Below are 25,805 nucleotides of genomic sequence, written 5' to 3'. Positions count from 1 at the left end.
AAGAGTCTGGCTGGCTCTCTCTACCTTTCCTGGCTTGAGGCTGCCAGGATGAGTGGAGGCGGTATTTGATTCGTAAGCATGTAGCCAGGTTCTGGGACATTGTGGCTGTAAATGAGGGCCCGTTGTTGCTCTGAAGTGATCTAGGCAGCCCAAACCTAGGCACTGTCTCCTTCAGCAGAGCTTTACAGACTTCTGTAGCTCTCTCTGTCCTAGTAGGGAATGCTTCAATCCATCCTGTGAACGTGTCAATAAAGACTAGTAAATAAGAGAACCCTTGGGTCTTTGGAATGGCTGTGAAATCTACCTGCCAGTCCTCTCCTGGGCATGATCCTCAATGTTGGACAGGTTTAATTAGAGGAGGTGGCAAGGGTCTGTTTTTTTGATTATTTCTTAGGTATCACAATTCTGTGTGACCTAACAACCTTAGCTAATGGGGGGATGGTAGAGAATAGGCTTTAGCAAGGTTTCCAGATTATCTCTTCCAAAATGGATACTTTTATGTAAGGAGTTAGTAATTTTCCAAACCTGAGTCAGGGAGCATTATTTGGGCCTGACCAGTTTGAAACCACCCATGTGACCCAATCTCCCAGCCCCGCTCAGCATATCGGGAATGTTCCTCTGGGGTATAATCTGGAGTCAGGGTTTCCTTGGGGAAGAGGGGGCAGATAGCAGTGGCAGGGGTAGCTTCCCTAGTAGCTCGTCTTGCCTCTTGATCAGCTTTCCTATTTCCCTGGGCCTCCTTTTCTTGCCCCTTTTGCTGACTATTGCAGTGGATGACAGCTAATTTAGCAGGAAGTTTGACTGCCTCCAGAAGCCTGAGAATGAGCTCTTTGTATTTAATAGGAGAGCTTCGGGCACTGAGCAGCTCTCTTTCCTTCCAAATTGCTGCATGGGCATGCAGGATGAGGAAAGCATACTTAGAGTCCCTATACACATTAATCATTTTTCTTTCCCCTAATTCCAGAGTTCTTGTCAGGGCAAAAAGTTCAGCTTTCTGGGCTGAGGTGTCTGGGGAAGAGACCCACTTTCCCTAGTTTCTTCTAGGCTCACCATAGCATATCCTGCTTTCCTCTCTCCTTTTTCTACAAAACTACAGCCATCTGTGTACCATTCTTCTTCTGGGTTGGTTAAAGGTGCCTCTGATAGGTCCAGGTGAGAAGAGTATAACTCATCTATGATTTGCATGCATTGGTGATCCAAAGGGGAAGTAGGGGGATATGGCAGTAAGGTGGCTGGATTTAAAGTCTGACAGACCCTCAACTTTATTTCTGGAGTGTCAAGGAGGAGGGCTTGGTATTGGGTTATCCTTCCCCCTGTCATCCATCTATCTCCTTTAGTTTCCAAGACTGCTTGCACCTGGTGAGGCATATACACCATGGTGGGCTGATCCAGGGTCAGCTTAGATGCCTCTTGAACCATAAGAGCAGTGGCCACTACTGCCGGAAGGCAAGTGGGCCATTCACTGGCCACCTCATCTAGTTGTTTTGAGGGGTAAGCCACAAGTTGTCATACAGGCCCCATCATTTGCCCTAACATCCCAAGAGCAGTTCCTATCCTTTCAGAAACATACAGCCTGAAAGGCTTTTGCAGGTTCAGGAGACCTAAAGCTGGGGCTGTAGTGATAGACTCTTTTAGGGCATTAAAAGCAACCTTGCAGATCTCATCCCAGTCAAGTAGCTCTTCCTCTTTCCCTCTTAACTTTTCATCTAGGGTTTGGGCCAGATTGCCATAACCAGAAATCCAGATCCTGCAAAACCCAGTCATTCCTAAAAATCCCCTAAGCTGTTTTTTCATTTGGGGGCATGGGGTATTTAAGATGAGGGATTTCCTCTGGGCATCGAGTATTCTTTTTCCTTCCATAATTATAAATCCAAGTTATTTTACTTGGGTTAAGCTAATCTGAGCTTTTCTGGGGGATACTCAATAACCCTTTTCATACAGGAAATTTAAAGTTTTAATAGTATCCATTTGAGAGCTGGTAAAATCTGGACTAGCTATGAGCAAGTCATGCACATACTGTATTAGATTACTGTTTGTTAAAGTTAATTCCCTTAGTTCTTTCCCCAAGGAAGTCCCGAAAATATGAGGGCTGCCCCTAAATCCTTGTGGTAGTCAAGTCCAGCAAAGTTGTATGACTTCCCTTGTTCCCAGGTCCAGCCACTCAAAGGCAAAGAGTTTTTGGGATTCAGGATGGAAAGGAATGCAAAAGAAAGCATCCTTAACGTCCAAAACTGAGAAATACTTAGCATTTCCTGAGACTTGGACAGGAGGGTATACAGGTTTGGGACTATGGGGTGGATGAGAACCACAGCTTCATTAACTGCTCTTAGATCCTGAACGAACTGATAAGATCCATCTGTTTTTTTAGCAGACAAGATTGGAGTATTGCAGGGAGACTCACAGTTGATTAGAATTCCAATATCTCGGTATTTGTTAACTAATGGTCTAAGACCCTCAAGAGCTTCTAGTTTTAAGAGATATTGTCTTTTCCAGGGGTAGGGAGCATTTGGCCTCAGGAAAATCTTTACTGGTGGAACATTTATGGTGAGGCCAGGGCTGCAGACATCCCACACCTGGGGATTGACCTCATCTAAGAAAGGGACAGACTCCTCCTTTTCTACATCTGACTGCAAATGTTCAGACACTAGGCAAAGGAAACTATCAGCTTCTAGCTTTCCCCAAGTCACTCTGGTCTGGAGGCAGCAAAGAAGGTCTCTCCCCAGTAGGGGAGCAGGGCAACCAGGGATGTTTAAGAAGGGGTAGGATCCTTGCCAATTGCCCACCTTACAATGAAGGGGCTTAGTAAAATTTCGGCTTTGGGGTTTTCCATCTGCCCCCATCACCATTTTAGTCAGGGAGTCTAAAGGTCCTAATCGGAAAGGAAGAACAGAGAAGGTAGCCCCCATGTCTTAAAAGAAAGTTCACATCCTTACCTTCTATTTGTAGAGTCACCCAAGGGTCGAGAGGAGTGATCTGGATCTCACCATTCGAGGGGGTTTCTTGAGCCACTGGGCATCATCAGTCCCGGTCGCCCAGGAGGGACTGGGGGACAGAGGAAGCAGGTGTAGGGGTCTCCATATTGCCTTCCCTTAAGGGCGATATAGACACTCCCCTTTCCAATGCCTATCCTCTCTGCAGTAGGCACACTGGGTGTGTCTCAGCTGCGGTGGATTTTTAAGATCCTTTTTTCTTCCTTGCTCTTCCCGTGACTCTTGCATAGTGGCAGGCTGAATCAAGGCCAGGATTTTAGCCTGTTGTTGGGCCACGGCCTGGGTCTGCCTCTCTATTCTCCTATCCTTTTGGGCCTTCTTTTGCTCCCTTCTTGCTTCCTCCTCCCTGTCCCCATTCAAAAACACCATATTTGCCTCCTCCACCAAATTGGAGATTGGATCACTGGTCCTTTTCCTAGTTTTTGTAATTTTATCCTTATGTCTGGGGCTGCCTGGGTTATGAAGGAATGGGCCAATAGGACTCTTCCTTCCATACTTTTTAGATCTGCCTGGGTAAAGTTTTTAAAGGCTTCTGTGAGTCTTCCCCAAAAAAGAGCTGGATTTTCATTCTCTCCCTGTGTAATCTCTTTTATCTTATTATAATTAATGACCTTTCAGACACCCTGGGTCATTCCCTGTAGTAAGCAAGTAGTGAGGTGTCTTAAGGATTCCTTTCCTGCCCTTGTATTGGGATCCCAATCTGGCTCTGTAGAGGGGATTGCCTCTTCCACAGGGGCCAGATTGATATCCACACACTGTCTTTCATCAACCACTTTTCTAGCCTGATCTAGGATTCTAGCTTTTTCCTCATCATTACAACACTGGGTGAGGATGACCATTATGTCCCTCCAGGTGAGGGAGAAGTTAAGGTTAAGATGCTCAAATCCCTAAATTTTGGGGGTTTCTCAGAATATGAACCCAATTGCTCCCTACATTGGGTAATGTCTTGCATAGATAAAGGAACATGAACGTGCATAGTTCCCCCCTCCCCATCTGGTACCTCTCTTAGGGGGCAGATTCTGTCTGAGGATGACCTTTCCTTCTGTAGAGTGCAAAGGTTACTTCCTGATTGTAATCCCATGGGGGACGGGGCATATGGAGGAGGAGCCAAGGAGACCCTAAGTGACTTCCCTTCAGATCCCATAACTTCCGGGCCTAGCCTCGTGACTTCTGGTGTGTCTGAACTTCCTTTCCCCATGACCTCTCTGCTGGAGTTGAAGGGGTCAAGAGAAGGTCAAGGAGATCTTCTGTTTCAGACCTTGCCAAAAGACTTTGAAAGAGCATTTATCAAAGTCTTCAAGCTTATATTTTCTCTTTTTTTCAGAATCCTGGTAGAGGGCCATAAAGGCCTAGACATAGGGAACCTCTTGTATTTACCTTCGCATTTGCAGTATAGACTGAGCTGTAAAATGGTGTTGAATCCAAGTGATCCTTACTGGGGCCATTTTTCCCCTCCTCCCAGGGAGTAAGTAGGCCAATATCAAGTACAGTATCTGATAAGTTTTTTCTTTTTTATCCCTTCCAGTTGGTATCCCTCCCAGTGGGCCAAAAGACAACCCAGTGGGGTGTCTAAAGGGAAGCTAGGCTTATTTCCCATTTTAACAGCAGTATAGTTTATATCTCGTTCCCAGGGGACCAGTACTGGGGTGGATACCCGTATATCTGCTGCTGCTGCTGCTGCTGCTAAGTCACTTCAGTCGTGTCCGACTCTGTGCGACCCCATAGACGGCAGCCCACCAGGCTCCCCCGTCCCTGGGATTCTCCAGGCAAGAACACTGGAGTGGGTTGCCATGTCCTTCTCCAAGGCATGCATGCATGCTAAGTTGCTTCAGTCGTGTCTGACTCTGTGTGACCCCAAGGACAGCAGCCCACCAGGCTCCTCCGTCCATGGGATTTTCCAGGCAAGAGTACTGGAGTGGGGTGCCATTGCCTTCTCCGACCCCTATATCTGACTCTAGAGAAATTGTAAGCTCTCTCCTGGTCCCAAATTGCCTGATTGTATATGCGCCAAAGGAAATGTTCAGTAGTAAGCACAATCAACGGGGCTGTAGGACTGGTCCCAAAAGGTGAATTAACCCCTAAACATATGTCTAGGGTGTTACTTTTCACCCAAGACCAGGTGCAACTATACTGAACCCCATCAATCACTTCCATATGGAAGCATTCAGCCAAATGCTCAGTTAGATGGCTGAATTTATAGAAACAGGGCACCAGATGGAGGGCTTCTAACACCTGATTATCTCTCCAAGAAAAGAAAGCCAATTGATGAGGAGCAGAGAACGTAGCCTTTCAGAAAATCTCTTACAAAGACCCAGAACTTCAGGTGCAAGTATCGACAGAGCAAACAGAAATACCTTGGGTCTTCAAAGAGAGGAAAAGAGGCCAGGTTGAGAGAGGAGTGGGAAGATACAAGAGGTCTAAGAGCGGGGGAGAGAAAAAGAAGAAAAGAGGTGGCCTTACAGATGTCTCCTGCCACCTGCAGATACCCAGGCATTATGGGACTTTTCCCTGGTCCTCCAGAGAAGGGAGGACTGGAACTCGGCCCTACCAGAACCAAAATTCAAATTGTCTGCCAAGAGGAGGTGATCAGTCTCCAATCCTCAGCTCAGGCTGAGGCCCTTCAACCACATTCCTGTATCCAGGAACCGGGGGACAGGAAAAAATGGGATAGGATAGGATAGGTTGAAAAGAGGGGTGAGATAAAAGGGGTCAACAAAATCTCTTGTTCCTTACCCAGTTGGGGCACTCTGGCCAGTTGTCTGCATCACGAGGAGACCAGGGACAAACGGGTCCCAGTTGCGGCCACTGGGTCAGATCCATTGGCAGGCGAGCTGGTCTTGGAGTACCCCGAGCGGTCCGGATGTCAGCCCCAGTAAAAATGGGGGTCCCTTCATGGTTATCAATTGTTGTAGGAAGTGGGGCCCCCTCCAGGGCCCCAAGAGCAGGCTCTCGTCTAATACCTGGAAAAGAATTGTCCAAGGAGACACTTGCTGACAAAGCAAGAGACTTTATTGGAAGAAGGCAGCTGGGTAAGGGAATCCAGAACTGCTCTGCCACATGGCTCGAAGTCTGGAATCCAGAACTGCTCTGCCACATGGCTCGAAGTCTCGGGTTTTATGTTGATTGGATTAGTTTCTGGGTTGTCTTTGGCCAATCATTCTGACTCAGAGTCCTTCCTAGTGGTGCAGGCATCACTCAACCAAGATGGATGCTAGTGAGAGGGATTCTGGGAGGTGGACGGACACACGGTGTTTCCTTTTGACCTTTCCTGAACTCTTCCAGTTGGTGGTGGCTTATTAGTTCCATGTTCCTTACCAGGACCTCCTGTCATAAAACAGCTCATGCAAATGGTTACTAGAGAGCCTGGCCAGGGTGGGTGGTTTCAGTCAGTGTGCTTCCCCTAACATATGACCCCTCTCGGCAGGTCAAGAAACAAGAGTATCTGCACTCCTAGAAGCCTGCCTTTGCCTCTTCTCAGTCACTTTTCAGCCCTACTTCCCAAAGGGTGACCACTAGGCAAAAAGCTGACTTCTACCCAGAAATAAACCCAGGGGACTATGGTCAGTTAATCTACGACAGAGGAGGCATGAATGTACAATGGAGAAAAGGTACCCTCTTCAATATGTGGTGCTGGGAAAACTGGATAACTACATGTGAAAGAATGAAATTAGAACATTCTCTAACACCATACACAAAAGTAAACTCCAAATGGATTAAAGACGTCAATGTTAGAATGGCTAGTATAAAACTCAAAGGAAAAAAAAAAACTCAGGAAGACATAGGCAGAACACTCTTTGACATAAATTGCAGCAATATCTTTTTGGACCCACCTCCTAGAGTAATAAAAATAAACAAATGGTACCTAATTAAACTGAAAAGCTTTTGCATAGCAAAGGAAACCATAAATAAAACAAAAAAACAACCCACAGAATGAGAGAAGATATTTGCAAATGAAGCAGCCAAGAAGGGATTAATCTCTCAAATATGTAAACACCTCTTCCAGCTCTATATCAAAAAACCAACCAACCCAATCAAAAAATGGGCGGAAGACCTAAATAAAAATTTCTCCAAAGAAGACATACAGATGGCCTACAGGCACATGAGAAGGTGCTCAACAGCACTAATTATTAGAGAAATCCTAATCAAAACTATTGGAGGTTTCAGCTCACACCAATCAAAATGGTCATCATCAAAAAGTCTACAAACAATAAATTCTGCAATAGGTGTGGAAAAAGGGGAACCCTCATGGTTGGTGGGAATGTAAATTGGTGCAGCCACTGTGGAGAACAGTATGGTGGTTCCTTAAATGATTAAAAATAGAGCCACCATATGACCCCACAGTCCCACTCCTTTGCATATATCTGGAGAAAACTCTAATTTGAAAAGATACATGTACCCCACTGTTCACTGCAACACCATTTACAATAGCCAAGACGTGAAAGCAACCTAAATATCCATTGACAGATGAATGGATAAATATGTAGTACATAAATACAATGGAATATTATTCACCCATTAAAAAAGAATGAAATAATACCATTTGCACAACATGGATGGACCTAGAGATTGTCATGCTAAGTGAAGTAAGTCAGAGAAAGACAAGTATCATATGGAATCACTTATATGTGGAATCTTAAAAAATGATACAGGTGAATTTATTTACAAAAGAGGAACAGACTCACAGAGTTAGAAAACAAACTTATGATATGCAAAACAGAAAAAGAGACACAGATGTACAGAACAGACTTTTAGATTCTGTGGGAGAAGGTGAGGGTGGGATGTTCTGAGAGAACAGCACTGAAACAAGTGTACTATCAAGGGTGAAACAGATCACCAGCCCAGGTTGGATGCATGAGACAAGTGCTCAGGGCTGGTGCACTGGGAAGACCCAGAGGGATGGGATGGGGAGGGAAGGGGGAGGGGGGAGGGGGGATTGGGATGGGGAACACATGTAAATCAATGGCTGATTCATGTCAATGTATGGCCAAAACCACTGCAATATTGTAAAGTAATTAGCCTCCAACTAATAAAAATAAATGGAAAAAAAAAAGAAGACAAACTTACGGTTACCAAAGGGGAAAGGTAGGCAGGGAGGGATAAATTAGGAGGTTGGGGTTATGCACACTGCTATGTATGAAATAGATAATCACTGAGGACCTACTGTATAGTACAAAGAATTATACTCAGTACTCTGTAATTACCTATATGGGAAAAGAATCTCAAAAAGAATAGATGTGTATATATATCTATAAGTGAACCATTTTTCCATATACCTGAAACTAACACAACATTATAGATCAACTATTCTCCAATATAAAGTAAAAAATAAAAAATAAAAAAGAAATCTGACTTCTAACATCACAGATTCATTTATACTGTTTTGTAAAAATTTTATGTAAGTGGAATCAGGTCTAGCATCTTTCATTCAACATAATATTTATGAGATTTGCCCATGTTGTGGCTTGTAGCAGAAGTTTGTTTTTTAGCATTGCTGTGTAGTATCCCATTATATGAATATACCACATGATACATTCCTCTCTTAATAGATTATTTTCAGATTGGGATTATTAAAAATAATGCTACTAAAATATCCTCATACATGCCTTTTTGTATACATATATATGCAGTTCTGTTACATCTGTACTTGGGTAGAATTGCTGGCCACAGGAAACACCTGTGTTTAGCTCCTATCGAAACTACAAAAGTGGTTATACCACTTTACACTCCCACAAGCCGTGTGTAAGAATTGCAGTTGCCCCACGTCTTACAAACACTTGCTTTTACTTTCAGTAATACAATGGGTGTGTAGTAGTGTCTCGTTTTAGTTTGAATTTGCATTTTCTGATGACTAATGAGCTTAACTTCCTTTTGATGTCTTTAGTGACCATTTCGTGGGGTGTGTGTATGTGTGAAGTGGTTGTTCAAGTCATTATAGAAAATTGAGTTGTATTATTGGGGCTTCTCTGATGGTTCAGCAAAAAAGAATCTGCCTGTCTATGCAGAAGATGTGGGTTTGATCCTTGGGTCAGGAAGATCCCCTGGAGGAGGAAACGGCAGCCCACTCCAGTATTCTTGCCTGGGAAATCCTATGGACAGAGGAGCCTGGGGGGCTACAGTCTGTAGGGTCACAAAGAGTCGGACACAACTGAGAAACTAAACAACAGCCACATTTATCCTTTCCGTCCCTGTTCAGACCTTCATGTCTCTCCATGCTTCCATGTGGGATCATTTTTACTTGGTCTGAAATGCTACTTTTAATATTTTCTTCAGAGCAGGGCTAGTGACAAATACCCTCATTTTTGTTTTGTCATAAAATACCTTTCTTTTCCCTTGACTTCTGTATATGGGAAACTAAGTGGTTGTTTTCTTCCCACTTTCATGTTACCATTCTTTTGTCTTCTTGCTTCCATTATTTCTGTTGAGATGCCGGCTGTTATTATTGTTGCTCCTTTGAAGTTTGTCTCACTTTTGTTTGTTTCTAACTGCTTTTTAAGGTTTTCATTTAGACTTTGATGTTCAGCAATTTTAACAGGATATGTATGATTATTGAGGTTTTCTTCGTATTTATCCTACTTGGAGTTTAGTTTGATATTTTAGCAGTTTGGGAAAATTCTTAGACTTTATCACTTTAAGTATGGCTTCTGAGCGATTCTTTTTCTTCTCTTTTCTGTCTCTCTCTCGCCAACATTTTTACTTTTCTGTAGGTCTCTCATGCTTTTTGTTTCTCCATTTTCTTCTGATTTGCCTTCTACTTAGTACTATTTATCTTTATAGCTGTTTCTAATATATCAGAGCCACAGTTGATTCCTTAATTGCACTTATTTTATTTTTCAGTTCTAGAATTTTTGTTTCATTTCATATCAACTCTTCTAGTTTTTAGAATAGTTTCCAGTCTCTGATAAATTCTATATCTTGTCATAATTTCCTGAACATACATTAATTATGAATATTTTAAGTCCATGTCAGATAATTACAGAATCTCTATTTCTTATGGGTATATTTCAATTCTTGGATTTTGATCATTTCTTTTGTTTTTGTTGTTGGCATGCTGCGGTACTTTTAACTAAATGTCAGATATCTGTAGTAAAAAATAGAGATAATTTGAAGCTCTGGATGAGCTGTCTCTCTCCAGGAAGATTTTACTTTTGTTTGTTGCAAATATTGGATTAGATACAGGTTGAACTGATTCAGTCATAACTTGAGTTGGTTAAAATTGTACTTCAGCTGTTAGGAGGGATTATCTATTTCTGGTCACCCTTATTCCTAGTGTCTAGTCTTTGGGGTTCCCACCAGAAAGCTTTGGTTGTATCCAGGACCACTGTAGAGCCAGAATGTCTATAATTTCTCCCACACTCACCAGATTTGAGAGACTGCTGAAAGCTGTGTTCAGATTCTGTAATAGTATAACCACTGCTATCATACAGGCAAATGTCTCAAGGGGAAAAAGCAGCTTCAGAATTTTCTCTTAGGACTTTTCTTTAAGATCTTAGCTCCAAAGTACTGAGGGCTTTGGTAGATCTCTGATGCCTTTGAACAGGTGTTTGTACAGTTGTTCTTGGCAGAAACATTGGACCAGAACAAACTAATCTGCCATTGCCAGCATGGAAATTCTATTTTTTGCTTTTTAATGCATTTTAAAGGGAATTTTAAAAACATGATAAGATCAAATTATACTTTTTTTTTTCATTTTAAATGCTCATTGACAGCTGTTGATAAAGCTAATATATTGTTCTTAAGTCAGTCTGTGCAAAACTGGCCTTTGAATTCTGGCAGAGTTTTGGGGATACATATGAGACAGTGTGAAATTATTATGAGTTTGTGCTATAGCTAAGAACCAAAGCAAGTAAGGAAGATATGCAAATGCCAATAAGCACATGAAAAGACTGTTGTTCAGTCGCAAAGTTATGTCTGAGCCTTTGCAACCCCTTGGACTGCAACATGCCAGGCTTCCCTGTCTCTCTCTATCTCCCAGAGTTTGCTCAAACTCATGTCCATTGAGTCTATGATGTCTTCCAACCATCTCTTCCTCTGTCACCCCGTTCTCCTGCCCTCAGTCTTTCCCAGCATCAGGGTCTTTTCCAACGAGTCAGCTCTTCATATCAGGTGGCCAAAGTATTGGAGCTTCAGCCTCAGTATCAGTCCTTCCAATGAATATTCAGGGTTGATTTCCTTTAAGGTTGACTGGTTTGATCTCCTTGCTGTCCTAGGGATTCTCAAGAGTCTTCTCCAGCACCACAATTCAAAAGCATCAATTCTTATGGTATCACGAAAAGATACTCTATATCATTAGTCATTAGGAAAATGGAAACTGAAATCAGAAAAGGTTACCACTTCACACCCACTGGCATGACTAAAATCAAAAAGTTAATGATAAAAATTTAAGTTAGTAATAATAGCAAACATTAGTGAGTGTATGGAGGAATTATAACCTTCATACACTGCTGGTGGGAATGTAAAATGGTTCAATCACTTTAGAATACAGTCTGGCCATTCCTCAAATAATTAAACATAAAGTTACCATATGACTGGGCAGTTCTACTCCTATAGACCCAAGTAAAAACATGTTCATATGCAAATGTTTGGAGCAGCACTCTTCACAATAGCCAGAAGGTGGAAACAGCCCAAATTTTTATCAACTGATGAATGGATAAACAAAATGTAGTATATCCATACAATGGAATATTATTTGACCATGAAATGAATGAAGGACTGAGGCATGTTACAATATAGATGGATGTTGAAAATGTTATGTTAAGTGAAAGAAACGAGTCACAAAAGACCACACATTACATGATTTTATTCATATGGAAGTCCAGAATGGGGAAATCTATAGAGACAGAAAGTAGTTAGTGGTTGTTCATGACTGGGTGGGGGAAGGGATAGAGGAATGAGAGTTAAAGGGTACAGGATTTCTTTTTGAAGTGATGAAAACATACTAAAAGTGACTCTGATGACAGGTGCACATATCTGTGAATCTACTTTTAAAGAAGCAGTGAATTATACAGTTTAAATTGTGAATCGTATGGTATGTAAATTATGTCTCAATGAAGCTGTTCCGATAAAGGACCAAAGCAATATTTGTGATAGCAGCTGGAGAGGGAAAGTGGCAGATATAGGTGTGAGCTCAAAGTGATGATGATCTCGCTCATTTTCAATCTTTTCATTAACAATTTGTAGTTGTCAGGGTCTGGGGTGGAGTTAAAGCAGAACACAGGGTCCTATAAGTGGTCAAAAATAACTCCAGTAAGAGTAGGCCATGGGTTCCAGCAAGAACAGTGATCTGTATAACTGACCAGGGTGATACCACTGCTGAGATAATCCAGACTTGTCTTAATCCTGGTTGGGCCCCACATCCTGAAGCAGTACTTAGCTTCCTTAGTTCTTCCTGGGATCAGAAATCGCTCTGTTCCTAACCTTGTTTTGCAAGTCTCTCATGTACCTAAAAGAGATTCTTTAGAGTCTAAACTTAGATCTCAAAGACTTTTTCTGATTTGGATCCTACTTTTCTGGAAGTGTTGGAAACAGGTGCAACTTCACGATTGAGAAAGGCACATAAAGCAGATATATTTGCATAGGAAGCCTATAACCCCAGAAGTCACCCTCTGGGAAGGGGCTTTAGGAGTTCTCACTTAAATTGCATCTGTGAGAGGTTTAGAGCTTCAATTCCTTGTTCAGGGTTTTTTTTTTTTTTTTAGTGTTCTTGCCTGGAGAATCCCAGGGACGGGGGAGCCTGGTGGGCTGCCGTCTATGGGGTCGTACAGAGCCGGACACAACTGAAGCAACTTAGCAGCAGCAGCAGCATGGATTATACAGTTTTCAATTCATTCATTTATTCAACATACATGTATCAGTTACCAACTTTGTGCCAGTCACTATGCTAGGTGCTGGTAGTAAAAATCTGTATGAAACAGTGGCTTCCTCTAAGAGCTTGCACTAAACCCAAGGTACCAAGTGATGACATAAAGGTATCCATGATGTCTATGAGCAGTTGAAAATTTAGAAGAGAAAGATCATAATAGAGTAAGATTTTGGAGAAGGCAAGTGATGGAGTACAGTACAGGTGGAGATCCTGGCTCTGAATAGTAAGAAAGACACATTGTCTACTGAGAGAAGAGCAAAAGAGGCAAAAGTCACAGCCTCTCAGAATCTGGTTGAGATTTCCATTTCCAGAAGCTTCTTGTTCTAAGTCCTCCAATTTCCCTCTGCCACTGTGTACTGTACCCCTTCGGATTGTTTCACTTCCTGCCTTGAAGTCATTAGCTATTTTTTGAAAAATCTATTCCACCCAAGCATTTTGTGAATTCGGTCATTTTACTGAAGATCCAGTGGAGAGTAGTCACTTTACAGAGAACACCCACTTCCCAGTGGGTCTCCATCTTGGGAACAGCCTCGGTTCTCTCTCCAAAGCCACAGAGAAACTGCTGACCTTGTCCTACAAATAGAATTCCCCTCCTAAGAGGAATCCTGAGGAATAAAATGTTCTCCATCACTTAACAGAGAGATTAAGGTTTTGGTGTCAAGTCAGGAAGTGAGAAAATTCATTCCTAATAACAATGAATTTCTCTGTGAAATAGGAAGACTTTATTTGGAGGAGTTCATTTGGCCGGAATTGAGTGGGAAGAAGCTTTGTAAGTGTGGCAACTATTTGGAATATTGCCACAACCTCCCTTTTAGCTTTACCTCAAGTGATGTCTTGCCTTCTAATAAAAAATAGAAACAGTAGAATGCCCCCCTGACCCCTCCCCACACTCATCAGAAATGAGAGTAAGATTATTAGGGGATATTAGGCTTCTATGAAGTGCCACATAAATGAGCGGGACCTCCAACTGACCCCGTTTTGTGTTGACTCTGGGAAGAGAAGGTTGGGAAGTGATGTCAGGAATGTTTCCCCATTTAAGTCTGAATAAGTAGGTATTTGCATGAATATCATCCTAGCCATTCATTAGATAACCACTTAATTCTAGAGACAGAAATGTACATTCCACTCATTTTGTACAGGGTCCTTGTCTCCCAAGTATACCTCTCTTCCTGAGCACCTTTCTATCAGTGACATTTTGAAGGGAGCACCCAACAGTAGGAATGATGGTTGAAGGCAGTGCTTTCAAGGTAATTTTCTTGCATTCTCAGAAGGCTTCAGTGGTTAAATGCTACAAATCACCAATTGGGTGATAATTGGCTAACTCTCTTGATAGAGAAAAAGATGTCATTTGGAAATAATTGACCTAACCAGAGAAAAATGGATATATGCTTAAAAAATTATTTGGGTCATTGCATTGTTAAAAATAGTAAGTAATTTTAAGTAATAGTAAGTAACCATAAATATAACAATGTAAATACTATATGCATATGAATATATAATTAACATGATAATTTATGCATAGCTCATCTTCTACATTTGATGTTATTTTTCTTATAGTGGAAAAAACATAAGGACTAAAAGAAATGGATCCAATACTAGATTCTTAAGATCTGTAGAAATTTGTAACCACACATATAAAAGTATGGACTTCCCAGGTGGCACAGTGGTAAAGAATCAGCCGGCCAATGCAGGAGATGCAGTTCCATCCCTGGGTTGGGAAGATCCCATGGAGGAGGAAATGGCAACCCGCTCCAGTATTCTTGTCTGGGAAATCCCATGGACAAAGGAACCTGGTGGGCTACAGTCCATGGGATGGCAAAAAGTTGGACACAACTTAGTGACTGAGCACAAGCACATATAAGAGTATATCACCTGGGATAAACCATGATGAAAAGAATATAAGAATGTATGTATATGTACAACTGAGTCACTTTGCTGTACGGCAGAGATTAATAAACATTGTAAATCAACTCTACTTCAATAAAAACAAAAAGTGTATCAGCAGTATATACTGCTTTATAATGCTCCATTGAACTAACCTCTCAGGAAAAATAACTCAGTATAATTACTTCCCAGTATACTCCTGTGGTAGTATTTCTGTCTTTTAAATTTGATCAGTAGATGACAGTCTTTCCAGAGAATGATATCAGTGATTTAAATCTGTGCAACAAGACTGTGAGAGAAACTGATGCTTCAAGTAAAACTGAGCTTCTTCCAGGAAATTTAACTACCAAAGCACCATTGATTCAGAACTTAAGGAAAAGAACCCTTTATTTCCACACATTTTAAATTATAAGTAAAGACAATTTTGTTATAGGAACATTGCATTTTAAGAGGCTCCAGTTTACACAGAGCAGCAGTGCAATTTTGTGGGCAAGAAAAAAAACCCAAGGAGATTACCATTTCCCCAGTGAGGCGTGGAGAGACCAGAGTGAAATCAGAGCGAGACTCTCGGTTCCTAACTCCAAACCCCACCTCCTGTCCCTCCCTTCTCCAATATTTGGAGGTGGTGGCAGCCTACAGTAAGTGGCTGTATTCCAGTTTTGACCACACAGTCATGGGTTCAGTTCAGTTTCGTCACTTAGTCATGTCCGATCCTTTGCGACCCCATGACCTGCAGCACTCCAGGCCTCCCTGTCCATCACCAGCTCCCGGAGTTCACCCAAACCCATGTCCATTGAGTCGGTGATGCCATCCAACCATCTCATCCTCTGTCATCCCCTTCTCCTCCTGCCCTCAATCTTTCCCAGCATCAGGGTCTTTTGAAATGAGCTGTTCGCATCAGGTGGCCAAAGCGTCGGAGTTTCAACTTCAACATCATGTAGTGCTCATGGGTTAGTGCTACATTTTTAAGATAATAGAACTCACAGCCAGCAGTGTGGTGCTTTCAAACATAGTACCATGGTCCATTCAATGAGCCAAACCTTGACCCCACCCCCAAACCCCTGCTCTATATAAACTGGGTAAACCCATTAGCCATAAGTCATTTTAAGAAAAAAATAAGTAGGGTTGAGATTTCTTGAAATATTAAGGCCTTTTAGCATAAGACAGACAGATTCTCGGCAACAGTGAGGTCCTCACTTCTTTAGCAATGTACAGAATTTAAGAAAATAACTGAAGACCAAAGAAAAGTGAGCAATCTATAGTCAGTATATATATGTGAAAGATCTTACAGATAGAGAGGAACTTATGAGCAGTATATTATGGCATGTTCTCTGTTTTGGTTTCTACACTGGTATATGTTGAGGTTCTCAAGAAGAAATAGCTAACCGGGTCGCTCTTGACTCCTCAGGAGCTTATAAGTTGATCGAGGAAACAAAACACACCATGTAAATTTCAGTTCAGTTGCTCGGTCGTGTCCATCTCCGCGACCCCATGGACTGCAGCACACCAGGCTTCCCTGTCCATCACCAACTCCCGGAGCTTGCTCAAACTCATGTCCATCGCGTCAGTGATGCCATCAAACCATCTCATCCTCTGTCATCCCCTTCTCCTGCCTTCAATCTTTTGCAGCATCAGGGTCTTTTCAAATGAGTCAGCTCTTCGCATCAGGTGGCCAAAGTATTGGCGCTTCAGCCTCAGCATCAGTCCTTCCAATGAATATTCAGGACTGATTTCCTTTAGGATGGACTGGTTGGATCTCCTTGCAGTCCAAGGGACTCTCAAGAGTCTTCTCCAACACCACAGTTCAAAAGCATCCATTCTTCAGTGCTCAGCTTTCTTTATGGTCCAACTCTCACATCCATACCTGACTACTGCAAAAACCCTAGCTTTGACTAGATGGACCTTTGTCAGCAAAGTAATGTCTCTGTTTTTTAGTATGCTCTCTATGTTGGTCATAGCTTTTCTTTCAAGGAGCAAGCATCTCTTAATTTCATGGCTGCAGTTACCATCTCCAGTGATTTTGGAGTCCAAGAAAATAAAGTCCCTCACTGTTTCCATTGTTTCCCCATCTATTTGCCATGAAGTGACGGGACCAGATGCCATGATCTTTGGTTTTTTAATATTAAGTTTTAAGCAAGCTTTTTCACTCTCCTCTTTCACTTTCTTTTTCTTTTTTTTTTTTCCTCTTTCACTTTCATCAAGAGGCTCTTTAGTTCCTCTTCACTATCTGCCATAAGGGTGGTGTCATCTGCATACATTTCTCCCTGCAGTCTTGATTCCAGCTTGTGCTTCATCCTTGCCAGCATTTCGCATGATGTATTCTGCATATAAGTAAAATAAACAGGGTGACAATATACAGCCTTGACGTACTCCTTTCCCAATTTGGAACCAGTCCGTTGTTCCATGTCTGGTTCTAACTGTTGCTTCTTGACCTGCATACAGATTTCTCAGGAGGCAGGTAAGGTGGTCTGGTATTCCCATCTCCTGAAGAATTTTCCAGAGTTTGTTGTGATCCACACACTCAAAGGCTTTAGTGTAGTCAGTGAAGCAGTAGTAGATGTTTTCCTGGAACTCTCTTGCTTTTTCTATAATCCAATGGATGTTGACAATTTGATCTCTGGTTCCTTTGCCTTTTCTAAATCCAACTTGAACATCTGGAAGTTCTCAGTTCACATAATATTGAAGCTTAGCTTGGAGAATTTTGAGCATTACTTTCCTAGCATGTGAGATGAGTGCAGTTGTGTGGTAGTTTGAACATTCCTTGGTATTGCCTTTCTTTGGGATTGGAATGAAAACTGACCTTTTCCAGTCCTGTGGCCACTGTTGGGTTTTCCAAATTTGCTGTCATATTGAGTGCAGCACTTTCACAGCATCATCTTTTAGGATTTGAAATAGCTCAACTGGAATTCCATCACCTCCACTAGCTTTGTTTGTAGTGATGCTTCCTAACACCCACTTGACTTCACACTCCAGGATGTCTAGCTCTAGGTGAGTGATCACACCATCGTGGTGATCTGGGTCATGAAGATCTTTTTTGTATAGTTCTTCCACTGACGGTAGAAGCAGTGTCAGACTATCTTTTTGGGCTTCAAAATCACTGCAGATGGTGATTGCAGCCATGAAATTAAAAGACGCTTACTCCTTGGAAGGAAAGTTATGACCAACCTAGATAGCATATTAGAAAGCAGAGACATTACTTTGCTAACAAAGGTCCGTCTAGTCAAGGCTATGGTTTTTCCAGTGGTCATGTATGGATGTGAGAGTTGGACTATAAAGAAAGCTGAGCACCAAAGAATTGATGCTTTTGAACTGTGGTGTTGGAGAAGACTCTTGAGAGTCCCTTGGACTGCAAGGAGATCCAACCAGTCCATCCTAAAGGACATCAGTCCTGGGTGTTCATTGGAAGGACTGATGCTGAAGCTGAAACTCCAATACTTTGGCCACCTCATGGGAAGAGTTGACTCATTGGAAAAGACCCTGATGCTGGGAGGGAGGACGACAGAGGATGAGATGACTGGATGGCAACACCGACTCGATGGACATTAGTTTGAGTCAACTCTGGGAGTTGGTGATGGACAGGGAGGCCTGGCATGCTGCAATTCATGGGGTCGCAAAGAGTTGGACATGACTGAGCGACTGAACTAACTCTGTGTATTTTTGCCACCTCTTCTTAATATCTTCTGCTTCTGTTAGGTCCATACTGTTTCTGTCTTTTATTGTGCCCATCTTTGCATGAAATGTTCTCTTGGTATCTCTAATTTTCTTGAAGAGATCTCTAGTCTTTCCCATTCTATTGTTTTCCTCTATTTCTTTGCATTGATCACTGAGGAAGGCTTTCTTATCTCTCCTTGCTATTCTTTGGAACTCTGCATTCAAATGGGTATATCTTTCCTTTTTTCCTTTGCCTTTCACTTCTCTTCTTTTCTCAGCTATTGTAAGGCCTCCTCAGACAACCATTTTGCCTTTTTGTATTTCTTTTTCTTGGGGATCGTGTAAAGGACTCTCCATATTCAGACAGAGCAAGATGGGGTCCAAAGGTGTTTTAGTTTCAGTTGACCGTGAAGTAGACCAAGACAAGGAATCTGAGCACAGGTCTTTCTAGAGGAAGGTGTAAGAACCATGGGAGAAGGGTAGTGAGACAGGGAAGAGAAAGTGGCCAATAAAAGGAGCATTATTAGACAACAGTTTCTGTGGGTGACTAGAAAATAATCCTGTGAGGAAGCACTGATTGATAAATACTGAGTTAGCCAGAAAGTTCACTTGGTGTTTCCTTAAAATGCTATGGAAAAACACAAAGGAACTTTTTGGCCAACCCCAAGAGTACAGAACACACACCTCCGAGTTATTCTACCCAAAGGGTAGGGAAATTTGGTTTGTTATATTCCAGCTCTTCTCAGGGCTAGGGTTGGGGTATTGAAGAGTTCTCCCAGGGGTATTAATTCCCGGGCACTTCTGCCCGCCTGGCACCTGGGCACAGCAGACTTCTGCAACCCTGAAAAAAAGCCCTCAGGCACAGTAAGTGACCCTGACAGCCAGAAGTCTACCTGTGCACATAAAACGGAAGGGTCCAAGGAATGTGGGTAAGGGAGTGACCATGGCTGCCACAGGAGGATTCTTGGTGGAGGTGAGACTTGAGAGCACTCTTTCTCTTCTCTCCTCAGGTATATTCATGGTCCTCTCCCTATTGTCCATTGTGTACGGAGCCTTGCGCTGTAACATCCTAGCCATCAAGATCAAATATGATGAATATGATGTCAAGGTGAAGCCCCTGGCCTATGTCTGTATCTTCCTCTGGAGGAGCTTTGAGATTGTCACCCGAGTCATTGTCCTGGTCCTCTTTACCTCTGTCCTGAAGGCCTGGGTGGTCATAGACATACTCATCAACTTCCTCGGCTTCCTCTTCTACCCCTGGATCCTCTTCTGGTGCAGTGGCTCCCCCTTCCCTGAGAACTTTGAGAAGGCCTTCAGTCGGCTGGGCACCACCATTGTGCTGTGCTTCCTCACCCTCCTCTACGCCGGGATCAACATGTTCTGCTGGTCGGCGGTGCAGCTGAAAATCAACAACCCCGACCTCATCAGCAAGTCTCAGAACTGGTACCGGCTCCTGGTGTACTACATGGTGAGGTTCATCGAGAACGCCTTCCTCCTCCTCATGTGGTATCTTTACAAGACTGACATCTATATGTATGTGTGCGCACCCCTGCTGATGTTGCAGTTGCTCATTGGGTACTGCACAGCCGTTCTGTTCATGGTTGTGTTCTATCAGTTCTTCCACCCTTGCAAAAAGCTCTTTTCCTCCAGTGCTTCTGAAAGCTTTCAGGAGTGGTTAAAGTGTGCCTGCTGTCACCGCAGGCGGCGGGAATCCTGCGAGTCTGCAGAAAAGACAGACCTAAGGTCACCTGCAGACAGAGAGGAGACCCCTTCTAGCAGTAAAATAAGTTCCATGCCCAGCCAGATCTTGAATACTGATGAGCTCTCTTCTGCCTAATGGGACCTGAGTCTCTTGAGGCCCAGATGTAGTGTTTGCTGGGTTGATCCCTGTTCTTCATGCAAGTGATGGGCCCTGCACAATTAACAAAGCAGGAATTTAGCTCTCAGCTCCTTGTGAGTTGCTCCCTTTAGAGAGCTCTTGGGCAGATGAGTGGGAACCATGGAGAGAAGTCAGGGGAACCCGTGAGTGTTGCAGCAGCAGCCTAAAGCACCACCATTCACAGTTGACCATGTTCTCCCATATGTCACTGGCCTTGTCATTGACAAAGTACCCATGATATCTGAGTTGGCTATTGAGAGCCGTCACTTAGAATGAGGACAGGGGATTTCTTGCGTTCTAGTTTTCTGGACTGCTGGTTTAGTTAGCCTAATGTTTTATTATCCCTGAGAAGAGTTCTCACCTAAGAGCTGTCTGATGACCAGAAATGGTCACTGGGGTTTTTTGCCATCAGCCACATCATTCCTGTCAGAGTTCTCAGAGAAGGCTATTCAGTTTGATTTTTGAATAGACAAATGTTCCATTTTCATCTCATTAGGGCTCTTTGTACATAACCAACAGTAGCAACCTTGGCCTCCTATTTCTCATTGACTCAAAAGTCTGGATTTGCATACTGTATTCTTAAGAATCCATGGATGCAAAATTAAATTCTCAGTTTGGTTACGGAAGCTGTAGAGTTTTAGAAAAGTTGTGTTCCTTCAATATGTTGGAGAAACTCTGGATCAAAGGGGTTGTTAAAATATCAAAATGATTTTGGCTTTTATAAGCAGAATTCTTACCTTCTTGTGATGGTTGAAGATGTGAATCTGCTAGAAGGTAGGCTTAACCTCTTCAAGATTCAGTCCCATCCTACAGTTTTGGAAATTCCTAGTAGAATTGGCTAGGATTTGTCTTAAGAAAGAAGAAAATAAAACTCAAGTCTTTATTCCACCTCTTCCTTGCCTGTCAGGAAAGTTTCAGACAAAAGTTACCTTGGTTAACTTAAGTTCTTCTAGAAAACTCCATAGAGATTTCTCACCTAGCACAGGTATATAGGGCATTTTAATTTTCATTATTTGAAGGAGCAGAGTTCCCCCCCTTCAGTTAGATACAGACTTCAGAAACTTAAATTTTACAAAGAGATGGCATGACCAGAAGATTTTTATCTTTAACTGAATGTACCTTGATTTGGTACGATTATGAGTTAATTTGAATAAGAACTTCAATTTTATCCTCTTACACTCTCCTATCTTCAGTATAATTTCTCCTTTAATTTGGAACCCTGTTTCTTTCATAAAAGGATCTGTAGAATCTCCTCAGTTGTCCAGGGAAAATGCCTGGATCTAGTGCCATGATTTCTACCATAAAAACCTTGATAATGAAATATCTGGGAGCAGGTGACCTGTCACTGGCAAAGCTGGACATTGCAGGCCAGTCAGGGTTGACAGTCTTAGGACCCTAATGGCTGAACTTTCTGAACCATCCAGTTTCTAATAGCTAGTTTGTCAGGGAACAGGTTAAAATGGTGAGTTTGTGCAGGAGTTGTGGTCAGAATTAGACCAGGATGGAGAGACTGGCACTTCCCCAGCCTTCATTTGGAAGCCTGTCTCAAGAACCATTACAAAATCTGGGCCTTCAAATACATTTAAAATCATTTTAATGTAGCATGTAGGCAAGCATATTGAGTGACCCCAAATCAAACTAACAGTGATGGTCTGTCACACTCCCAAAGCCCAATTTTAAGCCACATTTATAAGGATATTTATAAGGTTTGGTAACTAAATTGGACATTTTGTTATCTTTAACTCTTCATATGCAGATACCCCCACTTTGGGACCATATACATCTAGTCACTTTGGGGAAAGAAACCACTGTTTTTTTCATGGCAAAAATTTAAATCCTAGTGAACTGAGAAATTTTTTTTAATAATTTATATTATACCTCTGAAAAAGCAAAATTATACAGAACTAGGTTACCCTAAAGACAAACAGACCAGCAAATCTCCTCCTATCTTGAGAGTTAGAACGTCTTTTTCAGTTATAACTCCAATTTTTAAAACTCTCAGTGCTTTGTCTAATTAATTACATGCCTTAACTTGTCATAAGAGATGCACCAACTGAGTCACTATCATTTGACTGGATGGAAGTGAAGTATTTCCTCCAAATATATTGAAACAAGGTCATGAAACATGTTTAGACTTTCTTCATTCCTGGAGACAGTGCAGTATAGAGGTTGGCATCAACTTGATAACACAGCAAATTACTTACTTGCTCTCTGCCTCAGTTTCCTCACCCATCAGATTTGCATGATATTCTTGTCCCGCCTACCTCACAAGGTTGTCAGCAGAACAAATTTAAATAATAGCTGTGAAAATGCTTTGAAAATGTTTTTAAAGTGCCATGCATGTTTAAAGAAGTTGTTTTTATAGTTACTCAAATCCCGAAACAGGTTATTGTTTTTGTTTTACTGTTAGAAAAGAAACAAGTAACATCATTCACATGAGTGTCTTCAGGGAATATGTCGGCCTTTGACCTTATGGAAGGACAAGTGTAAATGGTCTTTACTCTTGGAGAGAACTCAGCAGTTGTTCTTTCCCTTACCATCAGTTACTTAAAAAATTAGCACTCAAGCATATAGTACTTGGAGGAAAAAGACCCACTGAAATTTGAGAAATTGCTTTTGATAGAAGATGAGCTTATCATTTTTGTATCTGTCATGTTTTATAAAGGATATAACAGCATCTTTTGTTAATTTTGCTTTACAATTTGAATGCCTGATCCTGCTAGACTTTAACTGAATGTGGATATAATCTTTTCAGCCTTGTAAATGGGAAAAATAAACTTTAAAATTGATTGTCAAATGCAACATTTCCTTGGAAGCCTCCTTAGAACATTAGTGCTATGGTTATGAGTGTATGTATCAGTACTTCTCAGCCTGTACATTGTGGATGAGAGCTTTTGCAGGCTGCTTCTCAGCAGCCATTCACTCTAATAAATATTGTTTATGTTTCTTCATATAATAAATTAATTTTTCAATTTCTCCTTGCTTTTCATTCCTTAGAGTCCTTGCATGACTTTTTTACTTCAGGGACTATTTTAGAAACAAAATTGAAACTGGTTTTTTTGTGATTAATTATGATTTTGTAATCTCATCTGGAAATTTTGTTTGTAGGATGAGAAATTTGAGTGTTAGTGCTCTGCCTGGCAAGACACCAACAGCCCATAAAATTCCTCTGATTGTTTTATAAACCTTTATCCCATTTTTTAAAGCTACACTGCTAAATCCTAAAACTCTGCTCAAACATAAGTGGTATACTGATCCAGAAATATAAGATATCAAATGAGTGACTTAATAGTTACATAAGCAAATAGTTAAATTGTAAATGATGATCTGTGATTAGAAAAAAAATCAGGTTTTTTCTACACGTCAAAATGCATTATTTTTTTTATTGAGGTATACTTGACATATTAGGTTCAGATGTACAAGTATAATGATTCAGTATTTGTATACATTGCAAAATGATAACCAATAATTCTGCTTATCATCTGTCACCATACAAAATTACAAAACTTTTTTCTTGTGATGAGTTTTTAAGATTTACTCTCTTAGAAACTTTGAAATATGCAGTACAGTATTGTTGACTCTGGTCATCATGCTGTTTATTGTATCCTGTGACTTATTTAGGACTAGAAATTTGTGCCTCTTGATCCCCTCCATGGATTTTACCCACCCACCCCCAACTGGTAACCACTAATCTATTATCTATATCTATGTGAAGTTGCTCAGTCGTGTCCGACTCTTTGCGACCCCATGGACCATAGCCCACCAGGCTCTTCCATCCATGAAATTTTCCAAGCAAGAGCACTGGAGTGGGTTGCCATTCATTCTCCAGGGGTTCTTCCTGACCCAGGGATCGAACCCAGGTCTCCCACATTGTGGGCAGACGCTTTTACCATCTGAGCCACCAGTTCAGTTCAGTTCAGTCGCTCAGTCGTGTCCAACTCTTTGCGACCCCATGAACTGCAGGACTCCAGGCCTCCCTGTCCATCACCAACTCCTAGAGCCACAAGGGAAGCCCTCTAAATCTATGAGGGGTTTTTTTTGTTTATTTTAAGAAAGATAAATACTGTATTATTTTACTTATATGTGGAATCTAAAAACCAAAACAATCAGTTATTAAAGGGGTCATTTTTGGAGCATGAACTAGACAAGGATTGTTGCAATCATTTCTTTGCCTCTGAAGGTGGCCTTGCAATTTGGAAAGACTTAGCTATAGGACAAGTCTTTCGGAAGAGATCTCTTGGTGTTAAGTCAACCCCTTGAGAAAACAGAAGGGCAACAAGAGTAGTGTTTAAGTAGGTCATTCTAAAATTATTTCATATCGTATTTGTAAATGTTTTATTTTGAAATAATTTCAAGCTAATAGAAGAGCCTTAGGAATAGTGCAAGGAATTCCTTTATCCTTCACTCAGTTTCATGTATTAATATTTTGTCATGTTTACTTTATAATTCTTACTTTCACTCTTTTTCCCTTTTATTCCTAAACACTTCACTGTGTATTCTCTTACACACTGAACAAAGTCATTTTCTTACCTAGCCATAGAACAGTGATCAAATTCTGGAAATTCAATGTGATTATGAAACTGGTATCTAATCTAGAGTTCATATTCCATTTAACAATTAAATCAATTCATTTGTTTCCAGAAACCTTCCTTAATAATGTGAATCTACTCAGTTCTCTTCTATGAGTTCTCTTTATTTAAAGTTATGATGAAATTTTAACTTCCCTATGAAAGCTGGGAAAACTGGAGCAGACTTTGAAAATCTATTTGAAGAAAACATGCATTTTATCAGTACTAATAGCTTAACAGCATAAATTTGGGATGTTTCCTGGCAAACTGTGTTGTTCAGTTGGTAAGTTACATCTGACTCTTTGTGACCCCGTGTACTGCATCTCACCAGGCTCCTCTGTCCTCCACTGTTTCCCAGAATTTGCTCAAATTCAAGTCCATTGAGTTGGTGATGCTTTCTAACCATCTCATCCTCTGCTTCTCCCTTCTCTTGCCTTCAATCTTTCCCAGCATCAGGGTCTTTTCTAATAAACCATCTCTCCACATCAGATGGCCAAAGTATTGGAGCTTCAGTTTCAGCATCAGTCCTTCCAATGAATATTCAGGGTTGATTTCTTTAGGCTTGATCACATTGAAGTCCAAGGAACTCTCAAGAGTCTTCTCCAGCACCACAGTTGGAAAGCATCAGTTCTTCAGCACTCAGCCTTCTTTATGGTCTGTTACATCCATACATGACTATTGGAAAAATCACAGGTTTGACTATAGGAACTTTTGTCGGCAAAGTAATGTCTCTGCTTTGTAATATGCAAACTATGGGTGATGCTTTTTCATGGATCCCCATCTTAACCATCAAGGGTTGGCTGCTTAATACATGAACATGTAGTTCATACCCTGCTCCCGTCCCACTGTGATAGTTCATTTTACAGTTTTTAGGCCCAAGTTTCTAAAGATTTGGAAGCAGGTGAGGGAAGTACGGTATATATTATTCCTCCATGACCACATTTTTCCAGGTGCCCCATTCCAGGAGACTGTAT

The 25,805-nt window shown here is 41.5% G+C and overlaps 1 protein-coding gene across 1 annotated transcript in view; it reads left to right on the top strand.

Moving 5' to 3' along the window:
- The window catches only part of XK (X-linked Kx blood group), a 55,635-nt gene extending 32,391 nt beyond the window's left edge, over positions 1–23,244 (top strand). Inside the window, exon 3 of the mRNA XM_043458518.1 lies at positions 19,395–23,244. Coding sequence (XP_043314453.1) covers positions 19,395–20,221 — 827 coding nt within the window. The 3' untranslated portion in view covers positions 20,222–23,244. The remainder of the gene's footprint in view (positions 1–19,394) is intronic.
- The last annotated feature ends 2,561 nt before the right edge of the window (positions 23,245–25,805 follow it).

Source organism: Cervus canadensis, chromosome X, assembly GCF_019320065.1.
Source record: "Cervus canadensis isolate Bull #8, Minnesota chromosome X, ASM1932006v1, whole genome shotgun sequence".
Taxonomy (NCBI): Eukaryota; Metazoa; Chordata; class Mammalia; order Artiodactyla; family Cervidae; genus Cervus; species Cervus canadensis.
This window is presented reverse-complemented; position numbering and strand designations above follow the sequence as displayed.